This window comes from Copidosoma floridanum, unplaced genomic scaffold (genome assembly GCF_036245765.1).
Source record: "Copidosoma floridanum isolate Cflo_tuat_1 unplaced genomic scaffold, Cflo_Japanese_pri ptg000008l, whole genome shotgun sequence".
In the NCBI taxonomy this organism is placed as follows: domain Eukaryota; kingdom Metazoa; phylum Arthropoda; class Insecta; order Hymenoptera; family Encyrtidae; genus Copidosoma; species Copidosoma floridanum.
This window is the reverse complement of record NW_028321885.1, coordinates 9,565,425-9,589,387: the sequence shown is the minus strand read 5'-3', so window position 1 is coordinate 9,589,387 and position 23,963 is coordinate 9,565,425. Positions and strand designations below refer to the sequence as shown.

At 32.9% G+C, this 23,963-nt stretch overlaps 2 protein-coding genes across 2 annotated transcripts in view; one reads left to right on the top strand and one right to left on the bottom strand.

The window, feature by feature from the left end:
* Positions 1–867, top strand: part of TfIIFbeta (transcription factor TFIIFbeta) — a 134,856-nt gene extending 133,989 nt beyond the window's left edge. Inside the window, exons 5-6 of the mRNA XM_014364129.3 lie at positions 237–380; positions 452–867. Coding sequence (XP_014219615.2) covers positions 237–380; positions 452–601 — 294 coding nt within the window. The 3' untranslated portion in view covers positions 602–867. The remainder of the gene's footprint in view (positions 1–236; positions 381–451) is intronic.
* The window catches only part of LOC106647629 (uncharacterized protein CG5902), a 278,297-nt gene that overhangs the window by 49,519 nt on the left and 204,815 nt on the right, over positions 1–23,963 (bottom strand). The window lies entirely within an intron of this gene.

Here is a 23,963-nt window from a genome sequence, read left to right as displayed (position 1 = left end):
TAGCACCATTTTTTTTTAACTTTTAAGAAGTCCCATCCTAACTAGAAGCGTTATATTAAACCTTACTTAAACCTTCTTGTATGAGTAATGCTTAGAACAAAATTTAATTGAATTAGTTAAATTTTGAGTTATATCTAAGTGTATAAAAATATTGACATAGATCTCTATAATCTACGTATATATTTTAGATACAATAACGTGTCTATATTTATACGTAATAAACTTTTTTGATGCAGATAGAATATGCAGAGAAAAAAAAGGCTGAAGGGAAAAAAATTAGAGATGATAAGGAAGTTGTTTTGGACATATTATTTGCTGCTTTTGAAAAACATCAATATTATAATATAAAAGATCTCGTTAAAATAACAAGACAACCCATTGTAAGTTAAAAACATATAACATATTAATATTTATTGTTTCTCACATAAATAATAACTCGCCGATTTTCCAGGTATATCTGAAAGAAATTTTAAATGAAGTATGCAACTACAACTTGAAAAATCCGCATAGAAACATGTGGGAATTGAAGCCAGAATATAGGCATTACAAGGAAGAAAAATGCCTCAACGATGCGAATAAAAAAATTTTAAGTGACATTTAGCGACAGGTCCGGGCAGCAGTACTTTTTAATATAAAAATTTTCAACACCATGCTATACTGTTACGTTGACTAAGATACTTGTAACTGTCCACCTTCTCTTGAAGACGAAATCGTTATAATTCTTATGGATAGAATTATCTATGAATAAAGTTTTAATAATCTATGAAAAATAACTAGTAAAAAAAGTTGTGACACACTTTTTGGCATATTAACTTTAAATATTTATTTAACAAACTAAAGCATATTTCTTGCAATACGGAGCGTTATGAACCAATGTTATTCAAGGGCATTTCCAATAGTCAATGCAAAAGTTTAATATTAAGTAAAGTAGAAAATCTTCATGAAAATACTTGGAGACATTGATAAAGAAACAAAAAAGCCCCTAACATGTTTAAGTCTAATACCATTTTAAACAGTATAGTCAATTTATTTAAACAGCTATCATTTATTTCGACAACTAAGTAAGTAAAATACAACAATGTTCGTTTTATATTTAATGTAGCCTCGATTTCTTTGATTGCCCAAAACACAGTATGGCTAGTATTCGCTTTGAGCGCAATTCTGAAATCGCGCCCCCACTGGGCACTTTGAGAACGATTTGTAGTGATTATAAAAGGACATTACTATGAATTGATTTCCACATGCTTGTAGAAAAGCAACATTTAAGGGTTGGCCACTTAATGAATGGAGCGGGAAGCTTGATTTCATAATAATTACCTTTTCTAATGACGACCAATCGTTCTTCAGTGGGGGCGCGATTTCAGAATTGCGCTCAAAGTGAATACATAGATAATTGTAAAAAAATTTCGTTATATTTAAATTACATTTTCAGTTGTTAAGAACATTACTCATCTCATTTGGTTACTTATCTTTAATTCCACCAATTGGATGATTATCTACAATCTAACATTTTTTTGCCATTAATGAAAAAAATTTAAAATAAGAGTAATTTCAGTACATAATTACTTCTATGAACTCAGTCATAAATGTTTTTGAAAGTATTTTTATTTTTCATATATGTTATCAAAACATTATTTTTACTTAAGTTTCTTCCGCATTTTATGAACAAATTTTAAGTTTCCCTTTACTTTGTATTAGTTATGCTAACGCAAAAGATAAATAAGGAACTTATGAACAGAAGGTTTTTTTAAGTTGATGTTTTGATGTATCAGTTATTAATAAATTAGTGATCTGTGCTACTGGAGCAGTGGAAGGTTCAACTACATGTGGCATTAACAAAAAGTCGAAATAATAATAGAATTTTTTTATAAATTTATAGTAAAAATTGTTTAAAAATTAACAACGTAGTTTAGGGTTTTTTAATATAAAAAAAATTATAATTTTTTTTTTTTTCTAAAGTTTGTAAGCTATGTTGGAAGCAGCATTCTGAGTGTTAAAAAAATATACATTATTTAATAGTGCTGAAGTTTCTTCATCTTTAGAAGTTATTTTTATAAAAACTTAAGAACACATCAATTTAATTTTTCAATGTTTTAAAAGGTTTTTATTTTGTGAGAAATAATAGTAGAATGTATGTGTGAAATCAATGGGTAATATGATATCGATTATTTGGCCCTATAATAAAAACTCAACGATGAAGAATATAATAATAACGGGTAAAAGAGAAACATTATTATTGAAATACTTTTATTAATTAATATTCTTAAGACTAAATTTAAGTTTAGATCAACACATCACGATGGCAATGATCATGAAATGATTCTTGACACCCTGGCTAACGTTATATTCCACTTATGCTTAGTTCGATTTTTTTCTCTAATTTACAGTTGACTTCTATCGTGTTATGTGACAATCAGTTGGCGTCTGCCGACATAATACCAAAATAAATAAAGCTTTGATCTTATCGTGAATTCAATACGAGAAATCGCTGCGCAAACTAACGTTCGTATCGAGAGAATGAAAGAAAACAAAAAGGAGCGAACATATAAGATGGAATGCCCCGCGTAATTATTAATTCAAAATAACTTAGCCGGTAAGTATATCACGATTTGTCATAAATTAACTTTCGACACTAACAAAAGTAAAGCGCGCTGCTTCGGCAATTCTGCACGTTCGGATATCTTAGGAAAATCACACATAAAAGAAATAGACCCACAAATGATTTAACGGGGTCGGTACAAAAAAAGCACAAATCGTACGTTCACGTAAGTTCTCTCAATTCAGAGCGACAAATCTCGGAGTTAGTTACCTTTCGGTTGATAGTTAAGCAATCAGAGGACGTTACACTAACTCGTCTATGATTTATCGGCCTAACGGTCACACTCAACAGAAGAAGACTCACCGTTCTCGGTCAAGCTTTTCAACTTGTTTTCGAATACGTTTTCACAGATCTACTGCCCTTTTTCTCGCTTTTCTGTAGTCCCTTGAAATTATTTCCTTTTTAGGATAAGACTTGAGTTTAAATCATTTTCTCCCTTAAATTTTTTTGTGCTTTCGCTAAGTTTTAGAGCATTAGATGTGCTTAGTTAATGAAAAATTAATTAACTAAGCTCTTCATAAACTGCATTCTGATTGCACAAAAATACATATAAATGTTAGTGCTCAAAGATTAGTAGAGATACGTTTTTTTCAGTACTTCATACTATGTAACCATTCCAAAATGTATGTTCTTTGTTGCATTTTAGCTATAAACTTGGTTAACAGATGAACGATTGCTCTTATTATAATGTCAAAACTATTCTGAAACGTGGATTCTTTTTCAACCAAACGCGTTTAACATACTTTAACATACTTAGTATTATTTAAAATACATTTTTTTTAATGATTTAATTTCTTTCAGTATAACTACATGATGTGACAGTGTCAACATGTCCATCATACCACATTACGCTTTTTTACAAATTTGCGACAAATTTGCGTATTCTGTAGTTAACGTAATGTACTTGAAAGTAAGCACAAGAATCTTTCACTGAGTATATATTCACAAAATTCTCATCTCAAAATTAATTTTTAACTACTGTATATTACAGTAAATTCTTATTCATGATAATTTATGCAATTATCTACCATACTAATTAAAATATAAGAATTTTGTATCATTTCTTATTCTTATTATTTTATTTCTTTTACTTCTTCTCTATTTGGATGAAGCTTGACCTTAGTAGCAATGTAGCCTTCTTATACGTGAAATTTTTTTGTAAATGTTTGATATGTCTTATTAAGGCATTATTTCTATTAAAAATTCTTCTGCATTCTAAACAAATTTTTTATTTCATTAGTAAACAGGAGAGTACAGTCTCAATGGGGTTGAGTAGGGGTACTGGTGACGACTATCACGCTTTACAATGCAAACACAAAGTTATAATATCAGGGCTCCCAAGCTAGTTAGCCGGGGCTTATGTGGATTTTCGAAGTGGTACCAAACTAGGGTTGTAATGGGGCTCTTTGTAGGCAGTAACTAGGCCCTAGAAAGTGATTGTCTACCTAGCTTTTTCTTACACAAATTTGTGGAAAAGCGGAGAGGTATATATTTTGGAGCAGTGTACATTGCAGATTATTGCAGATTGCATGTGAGTGTAACAAATTTAAAGCAGTGATTACTGAGTATATTAGGTATCGTATACTAAGTATTACTCAAGTTAAATTATTTTAATAAACTATTATGGGTGGCAAAATAGAGCGTTTATTTTACAGTTCCGAAAACCAGAAAAATTTATGAGTGCATGTAGTTAATTAATATTAATTATTTATTAATTAACTATTATTAAGTATATATTTGTAACCAGTCAACATTGAATTACTTATAAGTTTAGAAAATATTTTTAGCATTAACTATTAAATGTCATTTCCAAAAATTTTTTTACTTTTCTAATTCTGTTCTTTATACGCTTATTATTATTTAAGATGCCCACATTGGCCCCACATAATACCCCATTACACTGCACCATCTATCCCTATATATTTGCCCTGATTGGATCTACATAGGTAACTGGGTAACCAAAATAGGCCCGACATGAAGCCCTCTTAAGCTTTCTGGTCTTTCTGGTCGGATACATTTACTCGGTATCAAATTTCCATTAGTACATCGATAACATTAACAAATAAAAGTTAACCTGTCTTATGTTTGTACTAATATAATTTATGCGTAGTCAATTCAGAAAAAACTAATAAAAATAAAATCTCAGATAAAAATTTTTTATCACTTATAAGTATAAAGTTAACATGTTTTCCTCATGTCTGACACTGAAAAATTAATCACCAATTACGTAGTCAATAAGAAGCTCCAGTAAAAGGAACGAATATACTGCGTAGGGTCGTCGGAGGGTTCTTAAATAAAGTGGAGGTGTAGGGGACTTATCGCTAGCCACAACAAAAAAACTATATAATATAGGCAGATACATTAAGTAGGTAGATAAATAAATCAAAATACCATGGAACACTAGAAAAGAAAGTCGTTTAAAAAGTCTGATTCACATTATTATTTAAATATATCACTAGATTTCAACGTTACTAATTAAATAAGTGGCATGTATCAAATAACACAAACGTTTTGTTTTGTAATAGTAACTAGAGACTTTTAAAAGACTTTGTAAGACATTCAAACCAGTTCAAGTTGAATGAAAGTTACTGCTGCTCAAGGACCTATGAATCTAAGACCAATTATTTCAAGATTTGAAGAAAAAAATTCCAGGAAGCTTAAAAAACTATACGTCCACCAGTATCTATAGATAACTCAAAAACAGCATTCAAAATAGAAACTTTCTTTTATTAAATTTCACTATAAGTACTTAACAGAGTTTTTAAGAAGTTAAACGGGATCAGTTAATAATTCTTATTAAAACAAGGTTTTTTTTTATCGGTACAACTCTTAATTTTTTCATAACTTTTCATAACTTAATTGGTGACAAAAACATAAAAAAAGAACAAACACTACAATTCAAAAAACTAGTATTATAACTTCAAATAAGGGCCTACTTGACGCTAGGAAAATAAATGTAGTTCATTTGAAACCTTAGAGTAATAATGAAGCTTTCGAAGCCATATTATTTACTGAAAGCACTTGCCTACCAGTGTACAACCAGATCAAGTCTTGAAAGGGCCGGGCTGATGATTATGCTTCAACGCCTTCTGAATCATTCTTACGTAGCAATATCAAAATGTTTGTTTTAGTTTCTATTCTGTTGGACCACCAAAAAAATACATTAGCTTTACTGACCCACAAGTTGATATAATATACCGTTCGACATCAAAAAAGATGCTCATCAGTAACACAGCAAATAAAAAACGAAAAAAATTTTATGTGTGGATCCTTATCCAAACATAATAATAGTATAAGAGTAAATTGGAAGCAAAAAGGGTATTTGCTTCTACACTTTAGTGTTTACCCGTAAATTCGTGCCTAACCAACTACTACACGTAGATAATTAATTAATTAGTCATTTATTATTTTGTAGATATTTTTATATAAAATAATAAAAAGTCCTACAAAGCTGGTACTTTTGCCGATAAATAAAGCTAAAATTTACTTTAATGTATTACAAATTTAAAAAGAAGAATAATGTTAAATAACATTTAATGTCATTTAAGTTTGTTTTCAGCTTCAAATCAAAAACTAAAAACTGTGGACTACAGTCTCACGCTCCTTCACAGGCTGCGGGACAGCAGATAGTCCAACTATTTGTTTGTTTAAGAAAAGATTAAAAGGAAGGAAGAAGTAGAGTGTTGAATATAATATCCAGATTAACTTACCTTTCTATCCGCTAATTATTGATTCTGATGGCCTGCACTTCCTCTTTTCGTCGATTTATAATTATTTATTTTTATACTTATTTATTTGTTATTTATTATTTTATAATAATTTAAATTCCTTTTCCAATTAGTTTTATATCACTTTATTTTATATTACTAGTATACATATAAAATAAAACAGAAAAGAAAAAAAATAGACGGAACGTCTGGTTAATCTTATAAAATTATTTATTACGTCTGCACTTGATGAGCGGCAGCGGGCTACTAACTAAAACGCCGCGCAAAGAAATGCACCTTGCACGAAGTTTTAGTTAAACTTCTTTGTCTTACTTGCTATGGGGCCGGTACTTGCTGACTTCATGTGTTTAGGCTTCATGGCTCGCTTCGGTTGTCACTTGACACTTCCAAGAGCCACGAAGTTCACAGTCAGCTTTGTTAGGCGACGACTCTCGTTGAGTATGACTCTGTAAAGAGTCTTAAAATTTTATCATTGGGAATGAAATATAACAGGATAAAATAGAATAAAAATAAAAATTTATTAATTTACGCAAGTCGTCAACTAACAGCCTCCCCTTCTTAAAACTATCACCGTCCTCGGTGAATATATTATATTATATTATTTTATTGGTTTTTTTTTTTTTTTTTTTTTTTAGTTTATATTTTTCTTATAAGTAAACATTTATGAGTTACATAACATAAACATTTTACAATAATCCTTATAGTAATGTAATAAAGTATTAATTTACAGAATTATTATATTTATTTATTCGGGACTGAGAGAAAGGGAAGGAATGGATTCGTGAATATTACATCTTCTACTTCTCCTTGGCCCCTGATTTTGTGTTGTTAATTACTAGTCTATTAAGTGCATCAAGATTTGCTGACACTCCCATCTCAAGGCATAGTTTATAGTGCCAGTCGTATTTTACCAAGTTGATATTTTCCTGGCATGATGGGCAGATCTTTTTTAATTTCATTTGTGTTTTGCACAGAAGACTGTGCACCTCAAGATGGCATTTGGATATTAAATTTCCACACGATGAATGTGTTATTATTTCACGGTTTTTTGGCGAGTCTTTTTGGGAGTAATTCGCCCCATACATTTTGAGTCCTTTGAGGGCCCTTTCCGTCAATTCTTCGTTACAGTATGTAGCGAAGCTTAGGTATAACTGTCTTCCATCGTCACGTTTGACATCTAATGAGTAGTAGTTTAAATGGCTCAAAGGGCCAAAGGTCATTAACAACCGGGTGTATTCATCCGGATTCATAATGGCCGGTACCTTAGATACTACTTTTCGTGGAAGTCAGTCATTGTCTTTTGGATCGTTATTTATTTTGATCGTGTTTTCTGTTTTCGGGTTTTTTGTGAATACATTTTTTGGCTGCTGAGTTATGCAATACACTACTATTTGGCGCATGTTTTCTGCCCACTGAGCGGATCCATACGTTATATGAACGGGAACAATATCTTCCCGTGTTTGTTTTTTGGTTGAAAAATAAATATCTTCTATTGGATATTTGTTTTCGAAAAATTCAATAATATAATTTATGTTAATAGGTTTTTTTTAAATGACGCTTATTTTAGTCCCGGTACGATTTACTCTTACAAATCGTAATATTGGACTAAGCTCTTCTTCATTAATTTTTTTAAAGGTTTTGACTTCCGTCGTTGATTCTACATTCTTAGCTGGTGCTTCGATGTTTCGTAAAGATGATTTGTCTTCTATTTCTATGGTCGTTGTATCATTTAAGGTTGCTGCAGCAACTGCTGCATCACATAGTTGGTAATATTCGACCTCGTAGCTGGTGTATGGGACCGAACATGGCTGTTCTTCTAATGATAACATCGGACCAAATTTGTTAAGCGATGTTTCCGATTGGCGCTTGTCAATTGGTTCTTCGGTCATTATGTTTAACCAACGTCCATTTTCCGATATATTGTGGACCTTGACTTGTCTTTTATTTGGCAAGGGGACAGGTGCCGTTGACTGTGCCCAATTCCTCTCGTCCGATACATTCGACAATGAGTCGAATAGCTCCTGTAGCGTTGGCGCTGAATTTAGGTTATCAGCCGCTAACGCTGCCTCCCGTGGTGAAAGGAATGCCACTTCGTAACTTGAGTACCCCATAGCACAGGGTTCCCGTTCGATGGACCTCACTATCCCGAAGTTTTCCAGAATTTTTTTTAGCATTAGCCTACTATAATCCCCCTGCAGCAGTATGCTAAGCTGGGATCCATCAGCCATTGCTTCTATGATATTAGCATTTTGTTTGTCCATTGTGTGTGTAATTCTGCAAGCGTAAATATGATGGATGTTGTGAGGATCATCACTTGATACTGTACATGTATGAGTGTTCTTGTAGTGTACTTTGTGTTGTTATTGTTCGTAAGTGATGTATGGAATGCAGATATGAGAATAACATTAGGTTTATGAAACTATTGGATAATGGGTAGGGAATACATGGATAGATACAATTATTACTTATCATGCTATGCCGAAATATTTGCGTATTTGTAATACAATTAAATAAGTAGTTTTAATACATGCTAAAGCTTAATATTACAAAAGAGGAGAAAAAAAATTTTGACAATAGAGTAACATGCAGCTAAAATAGAATACAACATGCGCTTTTAAATTTAAAGCCTAATTATTATTATTTTCATAATTATTATATTTATTTGTTTATATTTATATTTATATATATATATATTTTTTATTTTATTTATTTTTTTTTTTTTTATTTTTTTTTTTTATAACTAATAATAAACGTACTTCATATAAATCCTAAAGATAAAATTAAAAAATAAAGTGAAGTTAAGAAGAAGGAATACGTGAAAGAAAAAAATTGATTTTACAAAGCTTAAAGTTAAAATCTTAGAACTAAGTGATGTGTATTCGACGTAGAAGGTGGCTAGTTGAATGGTAGGGTTCAATTATTGGGTTCATTTTCTGCTACTTTTGATCTTCTCTCGTAGATCAACGGTTTTGGTAAGGATTGACTTCGTTTCTGTAGTTTGTGTACAGCGTTGTCTTCTGCATGTAATCACATGTCTGTGGTAGGTCATTAACTCAACTTGTTGTTGACATAATTGGTGAGTCAATTTTCGGTTCATTTTGTATTTTGTACTCCTTTTAATTGGTTCAGCGTATTTTGTGCGATATTCGGGTTCATCGTTCTGCAATGCTAAAATAGCGCTTTTAGGATCCATGTATTTTACATATCCTTGGGATAATCTTCCCCGCCGATCTCTAACGGCATAACAATATTCTAGGGTGCCAAATTGAGAGAAATGATTAAAGAAATCTCTTTCTCTTTTCTTTTCTTCTATATCCCATGGCAGAAGACACATAAGTCTTTTTGGATCAATGTTTGGTGTATCATTGTCGTTTCTTGATGGTGTTGGTGAAGAGATCTTTTCTGCTTGACAAATAGTGGATTTCATCTTAAAAGGAGAAAGTGTTTGAACTTCTTCTCCTGTATTTAGTGTTTCATCAGTTACTTTAGTAAATGAATCACTATTGTATTTGGCGGTTATAGTTCGATGTTCATAACTATGTAAATCCGTAAGTATGTGCATTTCCTTAATATTTCCTTTATTTTCTAATTGTTCGATAACTTCATGTAAGGGTTGCTTTATGTTGACTCTAGTCTTTATTGTTATTTCATATTCGGGGTTCATTGTTCTACCTGGAAGGAAAATAGTATCAAATTACTATTGATTTATAAGTCCATTTCCAGTTTTTGGGGTGTATGGCGTGGGAGTATCAAACTCCGTGTCTTCATTATAGGTCTAGCTTTAGATGATTTAGGTATTTTTTGTTTTTCTTCTATTTCAACATACAGTTCAGTTGGTTCTTGTTCATTTGGTTCTTGTTTTATGGTTACTCGGGGTTCTGCGTTCAGGAGGTTGATGGTACGTTTTATAAATTTTTCCGAGACACTACGTTTCATAATCTTCTTGAAACAGCTTCTTGCTTTGCTGATGAGTATTGCTATTATAATCATAATAATAATAGCTTCAAAGACATTTCGTATTAAAGAAAAAAGAGAAGTTTGTTTTTCCTCTAACTTTTAGGTCCGTATTTTCTCCATTTGATTTATTATATTTTGTACATTTAATTCTTCATCTGTCCATGCTTGTTCATTAAAGTTTAATTCTCGAATCGATTTTATAGCGTCATGGAAGTCATCAGTGTCTTTTAAGGGTTCATGCAGTACTGTTAAGTTTAAGTTCACTTCTACCTGATAGATATATTGTATTTGAGTGATAATCTTATGTTCACTGGTTAAGGTTAATCTGTGAGTTTTTCCCGTACATCCATCATTCATTCGTAGAAGACCTATACCTTTTACTCTTTCTTGTTGATCCATTTTATTAGGACAGATAATGTTCAATTGTTTTTCATTGGGTGTTGAGAATAACCATGAACTATCAGCTGGTAAATAAATACATTGGCTTTCGGTTTTCGGCGTAAACATAATTTCACAGTATTTAAATACTTCTGGTCCAGGTCGTAATAACATAAGAATTTCACATTCGTTCATAGAATAAGGTTCCTTTAGCGGTTCCATAGCCGAGCATATATAACCATATACCGTCTTATCGCATTGGTTAAATGTAACTTCGTTTAGTCATAAATACGAATTATGGTCTGCTGCTACTGCTAGGTAAGGGTACGACGGTTTTATGTAGGCAGATCCATTTTGTCCAGATTGGGGTATCATGACTGGATGTAGTCTATAAAGATTGTAAGGGGTTCGATCTACGAGTGGCAAATGTAATATTACCATGGTTCTATTTTCTTGATGTACAACATCTAATTTGCTTAGGGTACTTATTTCACCAGCATAAAGGTTTTCTATTGGTGCTACAAATTCTAGATTTACCGCAAGGTTCTTTACATCCCGGGCTACTGTTCTAAATATATTTGGAGAAAATAGCTTTGGATGTGCTTGACCTCTTTGTAAATCATGCAAGATGTCAATCAGATCTTCATGGGAACGAATAATGTGATCTAGGGTAGCCTCAGTTCTTCTAAGGTATGCTGACAAATGAATCAGATATCTGTCAAGAGTAAAATCCTGTCCTGAAGTCAATATATCAGCAACTTGTTTTAAAATATGCTCATGGCGTTTCGTGGTATTGTATAGTTCTTTGAATGCGGCTGCAAAAATATGGCTATTTTGTTCGTACAATTTAATATATTCTTTTTGATTGGTATCCAAATTGTTGATGTTAGTGTTTATAACGTTAATATCATCTTCTGTGACTAAGCCGTAAAGTCCTTTAGCAATACTCCCAATAATTCCAAAAGGTATCAGTCTTTTTGCTCGTATGCTGGGGGGTGGAATAATGTTATCTCCTGCATGGATTCCCACAGTATTTATTATGTTCAATAGTGTTGCTTTGAGGTTTGTCAATCGCTTTATTTTTAAATTCAAGAGGTCCATTTCCATATACCGAGTGCAATTAGAATAACCAAACTGTACAATACAATATCGAAAAGTTTCGTTTAATCCTCGAGTAGGTGTTTGTTCCAATATGAATTTATTAACATCCAGCCATATCACAATCTTCCAATCAGCTCTCTTAATTTTTGTTATACCGATTCGTTCGTAGTATATTCCAGGGTTTGTTTCAAGTGGTTCTATGCTATAGTTGCCATGATTAGCATAGTTTAAATCTGCCCGGCCTTCGAACGCTATTGTCATTAAGATGGCCAATATAATCTGCATCGTTGTGTTTTTTCTCTGGAAGACATGTAGAATATGTTTCTTACAAGATATTATTATCGGGGAACTAGCTTTAATTTATCTGTATGTTTGCGTATGGTTTCACCATTGGTTTTTTCAAGTAACACATTATTTCCCTCTAAAACTGTTCTAACCTTTAGGGGTTCATTATAAAAGCGATCAAATTTATGGGAACGCACTTCTTTCTTTACCCAAACGTAATTTCCTGGTTTAACATTTAGAGGCTTTAATTTTTCATCATATCTTGTTTTTTCTTGTACTTTCATCTTTATTTGTTGATTTCCTGCCGCAATTTGCATTTCTTGAAGTCGCCTTATAAGATCTTGTAAATATAGTGGGTATGTTCGTAATCTTTCATCTTTAGGTTTCTTCAAGGGCAACCTCGCTACTCTCCCAAATACTAGTTCATAAGGCGTAAAATTTGTAGCTGCATGTACACTCGTGTTATACGTGAAAGCTGCAAATTTTGCTAAGTTGTCCCAGTCATCATATGTTTCAGAGTAAGTTCGTATAAAGTCAGCTAGGGCAGCATGACTTCGCTCTAGTGATCCGTTTGTTTGAGGGTTGTATGCTGATGTAGTTAGATGATTGGTTTTGATGGTTCTCATGAGTTGTTCCAATAAATTAGACATAAATGTAGCGTGTCTATCTGATAGAATTGCTCTAGGCGCACCATAAACTAATATTAGATTTTGTACGAGTGCATCGGCAAGAGTGCTTGATCTTAGGTCTGGTACAGGGACTAATATGATATATTTAGTCAAATTACACTGTATGGTCAGCAAATGGCAATTACCATTTGGTGTTATTCTTAATTTACCAACGGTATCGATAGAAACCTTATCGAAAGCTTCAATAGGTGTATCTGTAAGTACCAAGGGCTCTCTTGTTTTTAGTCGTTCAATTTCTTTCTCTTGACACTTGCTGCATTTACGTACATAATTGAGAATATCATTTCTCATTCCGGGCCAATAAAACCGTTCTCTTATTTTCCAGTAAGTTTGGTTTATTCCCTTATGTCCTCCAACAGGGCTGTCATGTAATGTTTGTATTATTTCATTACGTTCTTGGATTTTCAGAAAATCAACCTTACCGTAACAGACAGTAATTTGTATGGGTGTTTTATCAAAAATTGTTAATAACGTTTCTGTTATCAATCCAGGTTCTAATTTGTCTGTAAGATCTCCCCTTCTTAAAATTTGGAAGGTTTTAAGATTTCGTCTCAATAAAATTTTTTTGAGCGATTTAAAAGCTTTTGTAAGACTTTCTGAAGATACTAAATCAGTCGACGTTTCATTAATAACGATTGATAGTATATTATGTCCTCCATAAGGTGTTATTAAAATTTGGCCAACTCTTGGTTTCTTTGATTTCAAATAGCTAAAGTCCAGTGCACCTATCGATCTCAACAGCCTTGAGACAGATGTGACTGGTTGACAATCCTTGCTAATAAAATGAACTATATTGTCTCTTTTGTATGTAAGGCAATATCTGGTGGTAATGACATTGTTTACTAGCTTAGCTCCATTTTCATTCTTATAATTATCAGTACTACTGCTACTATCACTAAGACTTACATACACTTTTCCGTGCTGTTGTTTGTATCGATTGATGGGTTAAAAAGAGTATAAGTCCGATAGTAACATGAAATTGGGTGCAATAGATTAATTCATTGATTTATTTTCATTGCAGTTTATTTGTTTGTTGTTTTCATTTAAGTTATCCGGGGTTTCTTCTGTTATTTGTTGCAAGTCCGGCGCTTTAGATCGTCTGTTTTTTGTAGTAGCAAAAGTACTCGTTTGCGTCGGTGTGCTAGAACTTAAGGGTGTATTTTCCTGAATACGTGGGGTAATTGATAATTTTCCACTTGTCCTATATTTTCTTAAAATTTCTTCTTCATCGAATAGGGGTTCAAGACCTGTTGTACGTCTTGATATATCCGCAATTCTTTCATCTAATACAGAATCATCAAAATTATCAGGATCGTAGGTGTCCATTTCGGTTAATATGTCTTGAATTTCGGGGTCCGGTTTATCTCCATCAGAAAATCTAGTTACTGATAAAAAATCGGCCTGTTCGGGCTCATTATCGTTGTTAGACTTGTCCAAATATTCTTGAAGGCTTTGGTTAAATCTCTTTGTTAACTCTTCTATTTCTTTATAAGTAACTTCATCAGTATTATTTGTCATAGTTTTAGGTTGGTCTTCAAAAACGTCATCATTTGAACTTTCGCTAAGTGAAATTGGTGTAACGGAAATTTCAGTATTTGTCATGTCTGAGTCTGAATCAGTATCCGTATTTGAGTCTATTTCTGTTTCAGTCAGTTCTTGCCGTAATCCACTTCGTCTAGGGTCATATACTGGTATTTGAGTATCTTCTCTTGACGATTCTTCAGTATCGCTTGGGTCATTTTCGGAGAACATACTTGTTCTTGACGATGCACCAAGGCCAATTATATCTCTAACTGGTAATTGTGTCATTTCCTCATTTTTGGAACTATTATGTTTTATTTCTGTAGTTTCTAAATTCGTATCGCTAGCGTGTGATGTTGAGGCTACTGATTCTGAAAAATTCACTTTTAATGAGCTAGAGTCTTTTGATGTATTTTTAGTGACATTTCTTAATATATTCGGGTGAGATGTAGATGATTTCTGTGGCTGTGGAAATGTTTTTGTTCGGGTTCTTTGAGCAATCACACTATGATCTAATTTCGGCCGTTCTTTGTTTGTTTTTGAACCAAGGGGTCGTCCAGGACCCTTGATCAACTTAGGTGCATCTGGTTCTGATTTGGTCATGCTTCTTGGTTTTGTTACTCCTATTATTTTCTTCGAGGTTGTTGGCAATGCTTTAGGTTTGATCGTCGTTAATTTGGGTGCTCTTACTGTTCCTTTTTTCTGACTTTGTAATTCTGTTTTCTTCTTTTCCTCTATTTTCTTTCGACCCATCATCATAACTCTTAGTAATGGTAATCCATTGTTTATATTATTTTCTGCATAAAGAAATGGTCCTACTGGGTTTCTAGATAATGCATCAGCGTTGGTATTGAGTCTTCCTGGTTTGTATTTAAAAGTGTATTCATAGTCGGTGAATTTAAACATCCAGCGCATCAAACGCTGACCTGGGTCTTTTCTTGTATGCATCCAATTCAATGGCTCATGATCAGCTACGAGAACGAATTTATTTCCTAATAAATACGAACGAAAGTGATGCATTGCATGTAGTGCGGCTAGACATTCCTTTTCAGTCGTGGAATAATTTATTTCGGCTTTATTTAAAGTTCTTGAAAGGTAAGCGACAGGATGGTCAAACCCATCTTTTTCCTGACTCAATACCGCTCCAATTGCATAGTCAGATGCATCTATTGTTAACTTGAATGATTTACTAAAGTCGGGGAATTGTAAAATAGGCTCTTGGCATAGGTGATCCTTTAGTATTTGAAAACTCTTTTCCTGCACTTCAGTCCATTCAAATTTTTCTCCCTTTTTTAATAAATCTGATAATGGTTTAGGTATTTTTGAAAAATCTTTAATAAAGCGTCTATAGTATCCTGCTAGTCCTAAAAATTGTCTAATATTTTTCATAGTTTTTGGTTGGGGAAATTCTCTAACGGCTTGTATCTTTTTAGGGTCTGGTTCAATCCCTCGTTGACTCACTATATGCCCAAGAAATATTACTTCTTTTCGCAAAAATTCAACTTTATCTGGTTGGAGTACCATGTTCGCTGATCTTAACCGATCGAAAAGTAACCTAACTTTACGCTCGTGATCTACTAGATCTTTTGCGTAAATAATAATATCATCTAAATACACTAGCATTTCAACATTCAATAAGCCTCTCAATATGAGATCCATTAGTCGTTGGAACGTGGCAGGTGCGTTTTTCAGGCCTTCGGGCATTCGTCTATATTGGTAATGTCCATGGGGTGTCGTAAATGCTGTTTTATACTTATCATGTTCATCCATGGGAATTTGTTGGAATCCACTTGCCAAATCGAAAACTGAAAAATATACGGCTCCTCCCAACTGGTCCATAATATCTGCGATATTAGGCAATGGATATGCATCACCAATGGTCTTTTTATTAAGTTCTCGGAAATCAATTACTACCCTCCATCTTGGGTTTCCCTGGCTATCAGGTTTTTTAGGGACAATCCAAAGAGGAGAATTATACGGTGATGACGAAGGTTCAATTATTCCATCGTTAAGTTTCTTTGCTACGTGTTCTTCTAAATTTTCTATGTACTGGTGGGTGACGATATTGTTTAGTGTTGATAGGGATGTTATTTTCCGTCGGGATTTCGTGTGCGACGAGGTTAGTACACGGTAAAATGTCTCCTGGTAACAAGAAGATTTCTGAGAATTCAGAAATCAATTGATATATTTGGTCTCGTTCTTCCAAGTTTAAATGATCGGTTCGCACGAGTCCTTTTAGGTCGTTTATTCTATCTCGTTTATTTTCAACAATTGGTCTTTCATGTTCGCTGCTAGTATCGGAATCAAATTCAGGTGCAATGTATTCGAAAGGTAGGATTTCTCTTGGGTCTATTTCAATCGTAATATCATCCTTATTAGTATTTATTGCCATAATTTTACATTGACCGTTCTCATTTTTTACTATTCCTTCTCCTAAATATATGTTATCACACCCTACATCTATTCGCGGTAAGTATCCTTCAGTTCAATTAGTATTAATTAAATTAATTCTTACTATTTGACGTGTTCGAGCCTTAATCGTATATTTAGTTGCTTTACTGGTATTTTTTTGTTCCTCATTAGGGCAATCTTCTTCACTAGGAGTATTTTTATTCTGATCAATGGCATGGGGTTGGTCGACTAATTCATTATTTTCACTGTATATCCCACTTTTATCAGTTTTATTATCAGTGGCCTTCATAAGATTTTCACCTCTTTCTGATAAGATCAATTTATCAAACTCATCTCGAAAATGAAAATCAGCTTTTATGTCTCCAAATTTTTCGTACTTAGGTATATTTGACCTTTCGGGTGGGCCTACAATGTATACGTCATAAAATTTCTGTTGGTTAATTTTATCCTTAAGGCATTCCGTCTCTTTGTTAGTATCAAGGGTTGTAGCTAAAATTTGATTTTCCTGTGCTTGTTTTTTGAGTTTTATGGTTTTTTGTTCTTTTTCATCTCTTTCCAATTGCTCTATTTCCTCAAGAGTTTTTAAAAAAGGGATGGGGTTCATTACGTCATCATCTAGTACTATAGCATCATGATAATATGATAATGTGGCTCGTCGTTCCTTACAAAAGTTTCGACCCAATAAACCGCCATCTTTGATCGGAAAATCGTTAGGGATCACATGAAAAATTGTAGGTTTTCCTTGTATGGTCATATACGTTGTTCCTTTAGTTAAAACTGGGTGAGGTGTGATTCCAGTAAGGTTAATAATTTCACTAATCTCTACTCGTGAATATGGGTGCAACTGATCTAATTTAATCAGATTTGTGGCAGCGCCATTATCGAGCATGAGTGTTATAAAGTGATTTTTCCCTTCTGGGATTGATAACCTTATACTTGTAGGCTCGTCGTCTACGCCAAGTCCCTGGCAGGTACCAATGTGGACGGTTTCAATTCTGTTGCTATTTTCATTACCTGCGCTGAAACATTCGGTGTAGGGGTTGAATTCTGTCTTTGGGGGCTCACCTCCGAACGACGATTGGGGTGAGCCGCCTGAGAGTTTAAATGATGCGGCAAACGATCGCCTCCTGGTTGGTATTGATTTTGAAAGTTCTGATTCTGATAGTTAGGATTAAAACTTTGTTGATTATAACTATTATAATTATTATTTCGGGAATACCTATTGTAATTCTGACCTCTGCCTCGGTATCCTTGATTATTACCAGGATTAAAATTAGCATTCCTTTGAGTGTAATAATCATTAGGATTTTCGTTATTATATCGTCCGAAATTATTCTGATAATAATTAGAATTTCTCGATTGATTTTGAAAATTCCAATTTCTTCCCTGATTCTGATAATTTTTACAGTAATTCTGTCCATTATTTTGTTGTTGACATTGTCTATTATAATTTTGATAATTATTATACTGCCTATCAGCGTGATTATTCTCATTGTCGATCTGTTGTTCATTAACTTGTGCCACTTGATGTGATGAGAATGGCTGATCGGGATACCTATTCTGCTGTTGATATGAGTTGGTTAAATTATTTCTAAAGTCACTACGAGGTAGTCCTTGATATCGCGTATCCGGAATTATACCCGCTCTCATTCGGCTCTCCAATCTCAACGCGTAATCGAAGGCGTCGGCTAGAGAAGCAGGTTCTTTCGCATCTACCTGCTGGCTTATCATAGGTGCTAGTCCTTTTATGAACATGTCTAACGCCATGTCTTTTATAGGGGTCATCATATGTGCGTTGTATGTATTGCCTTTATCTTCCATCAAGGCTTTTTCAGCACCGCTTAGCAGTAGGTTTACATAATCATAATATTCACCAACCGATTGGCCTTGTCGTTGGCGCCCTTTCTGTAGCTGAGTTTGATAGTAAGCAACGGTTTTTCCTGTTGCATATCTTTTTTTTAAATGGGTTATAAATGCTTCAAGGTTTTCGAAATCTTGGCCACTTACGCTTATGCGTGCGGCACCTCGTAGATTTTGCAATACTGCTCTTTTATATAAATCTTTTTGATCATCTCTGACCCAGCTTTCTCCATTTCTAACATCTTGTATTTAATCCTTCAGTGGAATATTTTTCCCATCGAGTATAGGGATGGATTTAATCGCATGCTGAAATAAGAAGTTGGCATTGAGAGACTCCATCAGCGCTTCGGCTACTGTGATATCGGCATTATCGTTTCCATTGACCATTTTTTTAGTTGTATAATACCTTACAAGCGGTTTTTTTCTTCTCTTTTTTTTTTTTTTTTTTTTTTTGAACCTTTTTTATTTTAATTTTTTTTTTTTATTCTTAATGTGTGTAATACTAACAAAAAAAAAATTATACTACTATTTTGTTTTGTTTCTTTGTTTTGGAAAAATATTCTATCGAATCCTTGACATTTATCGCAGAAGACATAAGAAATAAAGAAATAATTGTTTATATATATATATATATATATATATATATATATATATATATATCTGTGTATTTATTCGTGTGTGGATGTGTATGTGTTTAATGTGAGCGTTTGCTTAACGCATGCAAGTGCAATAAGTTTGCTTTAATTTTTATAGGTATACGATAAGTGTACTATGTGTATGTCCAAAAACTAAAGTGAGAGAGTGTATTCGAGCACGCTTATATAATATCATCTGCTTTAAGCAAGGAAGTATACGGCGCAGGGATTTCGAATGTGGCATGTGTAGCTATACATACAAATTGCTACGCGAGCATCAGCTAGTGCGCGGTGTAATATTGAAGGGCTTTTTCTGTACGAGAGTATCTGACTGAACTTAACACTTTTTCCTCTTTAAGCAAGAATGGGCTCGACGGTCACGGTTTAAATACCGTGTTAATAATTTTTTTTTTATATATTCGTATGTATATGAGTAATCTCCTGCCTATGCGTTTATATGTTCTTGAGTGCCTTTAAGAAACTCTTTTTTCGCGAAAGCAATTAATTCATCAAATTGTGTATTTAATCGAATTTTAAAATTATCGCATTTCCGCTGAACATTAATTTCTGAATTATAAAAATTATTTTTCTGAAACGTACTTACTACTTGTTTTTCGATTTTTTTGTTTTTTGATAAATTACTGTTTAATGTATCACAGTTATAGTAATTTTGTAACTGATTATTAATAAAATCTAATTTTTTTTCTAGAACGTTTTTCTCTCTTACAAGCTCCTGCATAAACAATTTTCTACCACTTCTCTTACCTTTTTTATTACTCGCAAAATTATTCGTTGGCGGTTTTATGAAATATTATTTTATAAACAATCGTGTGTATATAAGTGAAATCATTAATTATATTAAATCTTTACTCCGTTTTTTTAAGAATTATTCTTCTACTAACACTATTACGTGCAAATATGTCTGTGTGTATGTATTTGTTATTTTGATAGACCGCTTTAAGTAGCAGATCTAGGGTAAAGAGTGTCCGCTATTTCAGCAGGACTAATGGGGATGAACCGCTCTGGTTAGCAGATTCAGGGTAGGAAGAGAAAGACCGCTCTGGTTAGCAGATCTTGGGTATAGAATGTCCGCTATTTCAGCAGGACAAGAGGGATGAACCGCTCTGGTTAGCAGATTCAGGGTAGGAACAGTGTATTTGTTCTGTCTTGTAAGCGTGTAGTATAAGAGGTCACTATTTTCTTATTTTTCTATTATCATTTAAAACACATTATTATACTATTACTTATTTATTTTTTTGTTATTTTAACGACAGTTAACTCTTATTTATTTTTCCGTTTATTTATTAATGTAGTATTACATTTATTATTTTCTTTTTTTTTTTTTTACTTTATTTATTTATTTATTTATTTTTTTTTTTTTTTTAGTTATAACGAAATATCGCATATACCATGCTATCCGCAAAAGCACAGCATATACGCGTCCGCGCACAGTGTACTATATGGGGTATTACGCGTCATTCATTAACATGCTTCATTGAATGGTGTTTGGTGTGTCTTAAGAAAAAATAGTAATAAGAGAATATATAATAAATAAACAAATAATTAGAGACCATAAACCACGCTCTGCTACCAATTTTGTTAAATAACATTTAATGTCATTTAAGTTTGTTTTCAGCTTCAAATCAAAAACTAAAAACTGTGGACTACAGTCTCACGCTCCTTCACAGGCTGCGGGACAGCAGATAGTCCAACTGTTTGTTTGTTTAAGAAAAGATTAAAAGGAAGGAAGAAGTAGAGTGTTGAATATAATATCCAGATTAACTTACCTTTCTATCCGCTAATTATTGATTCTGATGGCCTGCACTTCCTCTTTTCGTCGATTTATAATTATTTATTTTTATACTTATTTATTTGTTATTTATTATTTTATAATAATTTAAATTCCTTTTCCAATTAGTTTTATATCACTTTATTTTATATTACTAGTATACATATAAAATAAAACAGAAAAGAAAAAAAATAGACGGAACGTCTGGTTAATCTTATAAAATTATTTATTACGTCTGCACTTGATGAGCGGCAGCGGGCTACTAACTAAAACGCCGCGCAAAGAAATGCACCTTGCACGAAGTTTTAGTTAAACTTCTTTGTCTTACTTGCTATGGGGCCGGTACTTGCTGACTTCATGTGTTTAGGCTTCATGGCTCGCTTCGGTTGTCACTTGACACTTCCAAGAGCCACGAAGTTCACAGTCAGCTTTGTTAGGCGACGACTCTCGTTGAGTATGACTCTGTAAAGAGTCTTAAAATTTTATCATTGGGAATGAAATATAACAGGATAAAATAGAATAAAAATAAAAATGTATTAATTTACGCAAGTCGTCACCTAACAAATAACATCTCGAAATTATTAAAAAGTACTAATGTACCTATTATGTTAAATGTAAAAATTTTTATAAAGTATAACTTTGAATGACTTAGAATTTGAACAAAATTTCTGTAATAATAAGACAAATGTGGGTTTTCTCGTTAAATAAATATACTATGAGGGAGTGGATCAATACATGTAAATACAGAAATAAAGATTATTAAAGATTACAAGATTTCCTCTCTTAACACTGAGAGAGACTCTATGAGAGCGTGCGTTTGTGGCAATGGCCATATTCTGTCTTCCTTCCCTGTATCACTGTACAAAGTACGTATACATATCATGTTGCACACATAGTGTTTATGCCGCATAATAGATGTCACTAATAACATATTTGATATAAATTTACTCAAATTCTAACACGCCTTCTTAAATTTTTATAATCTAATATTATTATCTCAATTGTAATATCTTAAACTACTTAACTTTTAACATATTTAAAAAATTTTCGAATTTATTTCTGTCTAAAGGTTTTGTAAAAATATCTGCTATATTTTCTTCTGAATCAACTTTTACAATATCAGTTTCGTGTTTCGCATAACTTTTGTTTGCATAGTGATAATGTGTTAACAGTGTTAGTGGTAATTATATTATTTAAATAAGCTGCTGTTTTCACTATTTTTGGTCAAAATCTACCATGAACTCTTGCTTGTTTCAATAAAAACCTGGACATATCCATAATTTCTCTGTTACATTTTTCTGCCGTTCCATTAAATTCATGTTCATAAGGTGGACACGTTTCAATAGATATACCTTTCTCGCTCACAAGATTACTTATATTAAATGGTGAATTATGAATTTTATTTTCAAAACAAATCTCACATTTTAAATAATCAGTTTCTCATTCCCTGGGTGTACTATCATATTTTCCAACGATACAATTTTTTTTGCTTTTGTTACTTTACCGTCACTCATTCAATTTGTATCCATATCTTTAACGAAAAAAATATTATTTATTATATTCATTTCACTTTGATCATAAACATCAAACTTGTGCCTAATACTACCAACTTCTGTTGTTTTTAAAGAACGACCATCACCTACTTTTACATTTATAGGCTCTTTCAATTCAATAAATTCATAAAAATATCGATCATTTTTAACATAATCTGAGCAACCGCTACCGAGTAACCACCCAATCATACTAGCCCAGCTGTTTACTTCAACACGCGACTCATTAGGTCTTTCCTCGAATTCCGCATTAAAGCTACTCATATTACCGTCTTCGTTTTGATGTCCTTAATTGTTTTTCTGCCAACCGCTTCCTCGATGATGTTGACTGGAGCCACTACCAGCTTCAAGACCTTAGCCTTGGCCGCCACGATGTTGCCATTGCCGCTGGTGTTGTTATTGGCGCCCACCTCGTTGATACTGCGCACCACCTGGCTCCCAAGAATTATCGCTTCATCTCCTTCTCGTACATTGTGCTTTGAAGTGTCCATATTTTCCGCACTTAAAACATACTCCATCTATTTTTCTTTAAGTTTCAAACGCACTTGAATTGTTTTTGCTTCCATCTTCTTTTTCTTTTAATTCAAACATTTTTATTTCATTTTTCACGCATTCAACTGTCCAATAAGATTCTCCTAACACATTGATTTAATCACCAATGAACTTGAAAGCATTTTAATTATGTAGTTTGATTTTTTTTTTTTTAGTCACATAGTCGGGTTTCGTCGAATTGGCCCTTTTTCGCTGCATGAATGAAAAAACGGTAGTGCTGCTTCCAACGTTGGTAGCCAAGTGGTGCACTCCTATAGATGGCTTTATCTGGGCTTAAATGAAAGCAAAAGCATAGTCTAAATAATGAAAACAAAAATCTTTGAGTTTTATGCCCCGAATGAAAAGTTGTAGTGATTTTATGAAAAATACTAAATTTTAGCAAAAATCACATTATTAGCAATATTTACGCTCTAATTAAAACAGTTGTAACTTTTGAATGGAGGCACAAAATTGAACAAAATTTTATTTTAATCAGTAGGCCTTGATCCCAGCTTTTATTTCAGCCCAGTAAGAACACTCGGACTGTTGAAGGAGCTTAGCTACACGTGCTAGAAAGTGATACAATTTTTCGAAAATCGATGATAACTGACTTGTATAAAATTTCGTATAATTTTTGACCAGCAAATTTTATAGTTGCATCGCTTTAGATATTTGTTACTGATGTTGTGTACAGTAGAAATACCATGAAAAAAAATTGTGTTAACTAACTTCTTTAAAAAAATTTTTCAAGTCGATCCGAGCAAGTTACGGCAAAATTACCCATAACTATATTTTGAAATATTAAATTGAAGTACAATTATTTATTTTTTTTTTTTTCAAACAATATTTTTGATTTATGAATCATCTCTTTTGACTTAAATTAACATATTATATTTATTTTTCCAACTCGATAAATCTACGTATACTT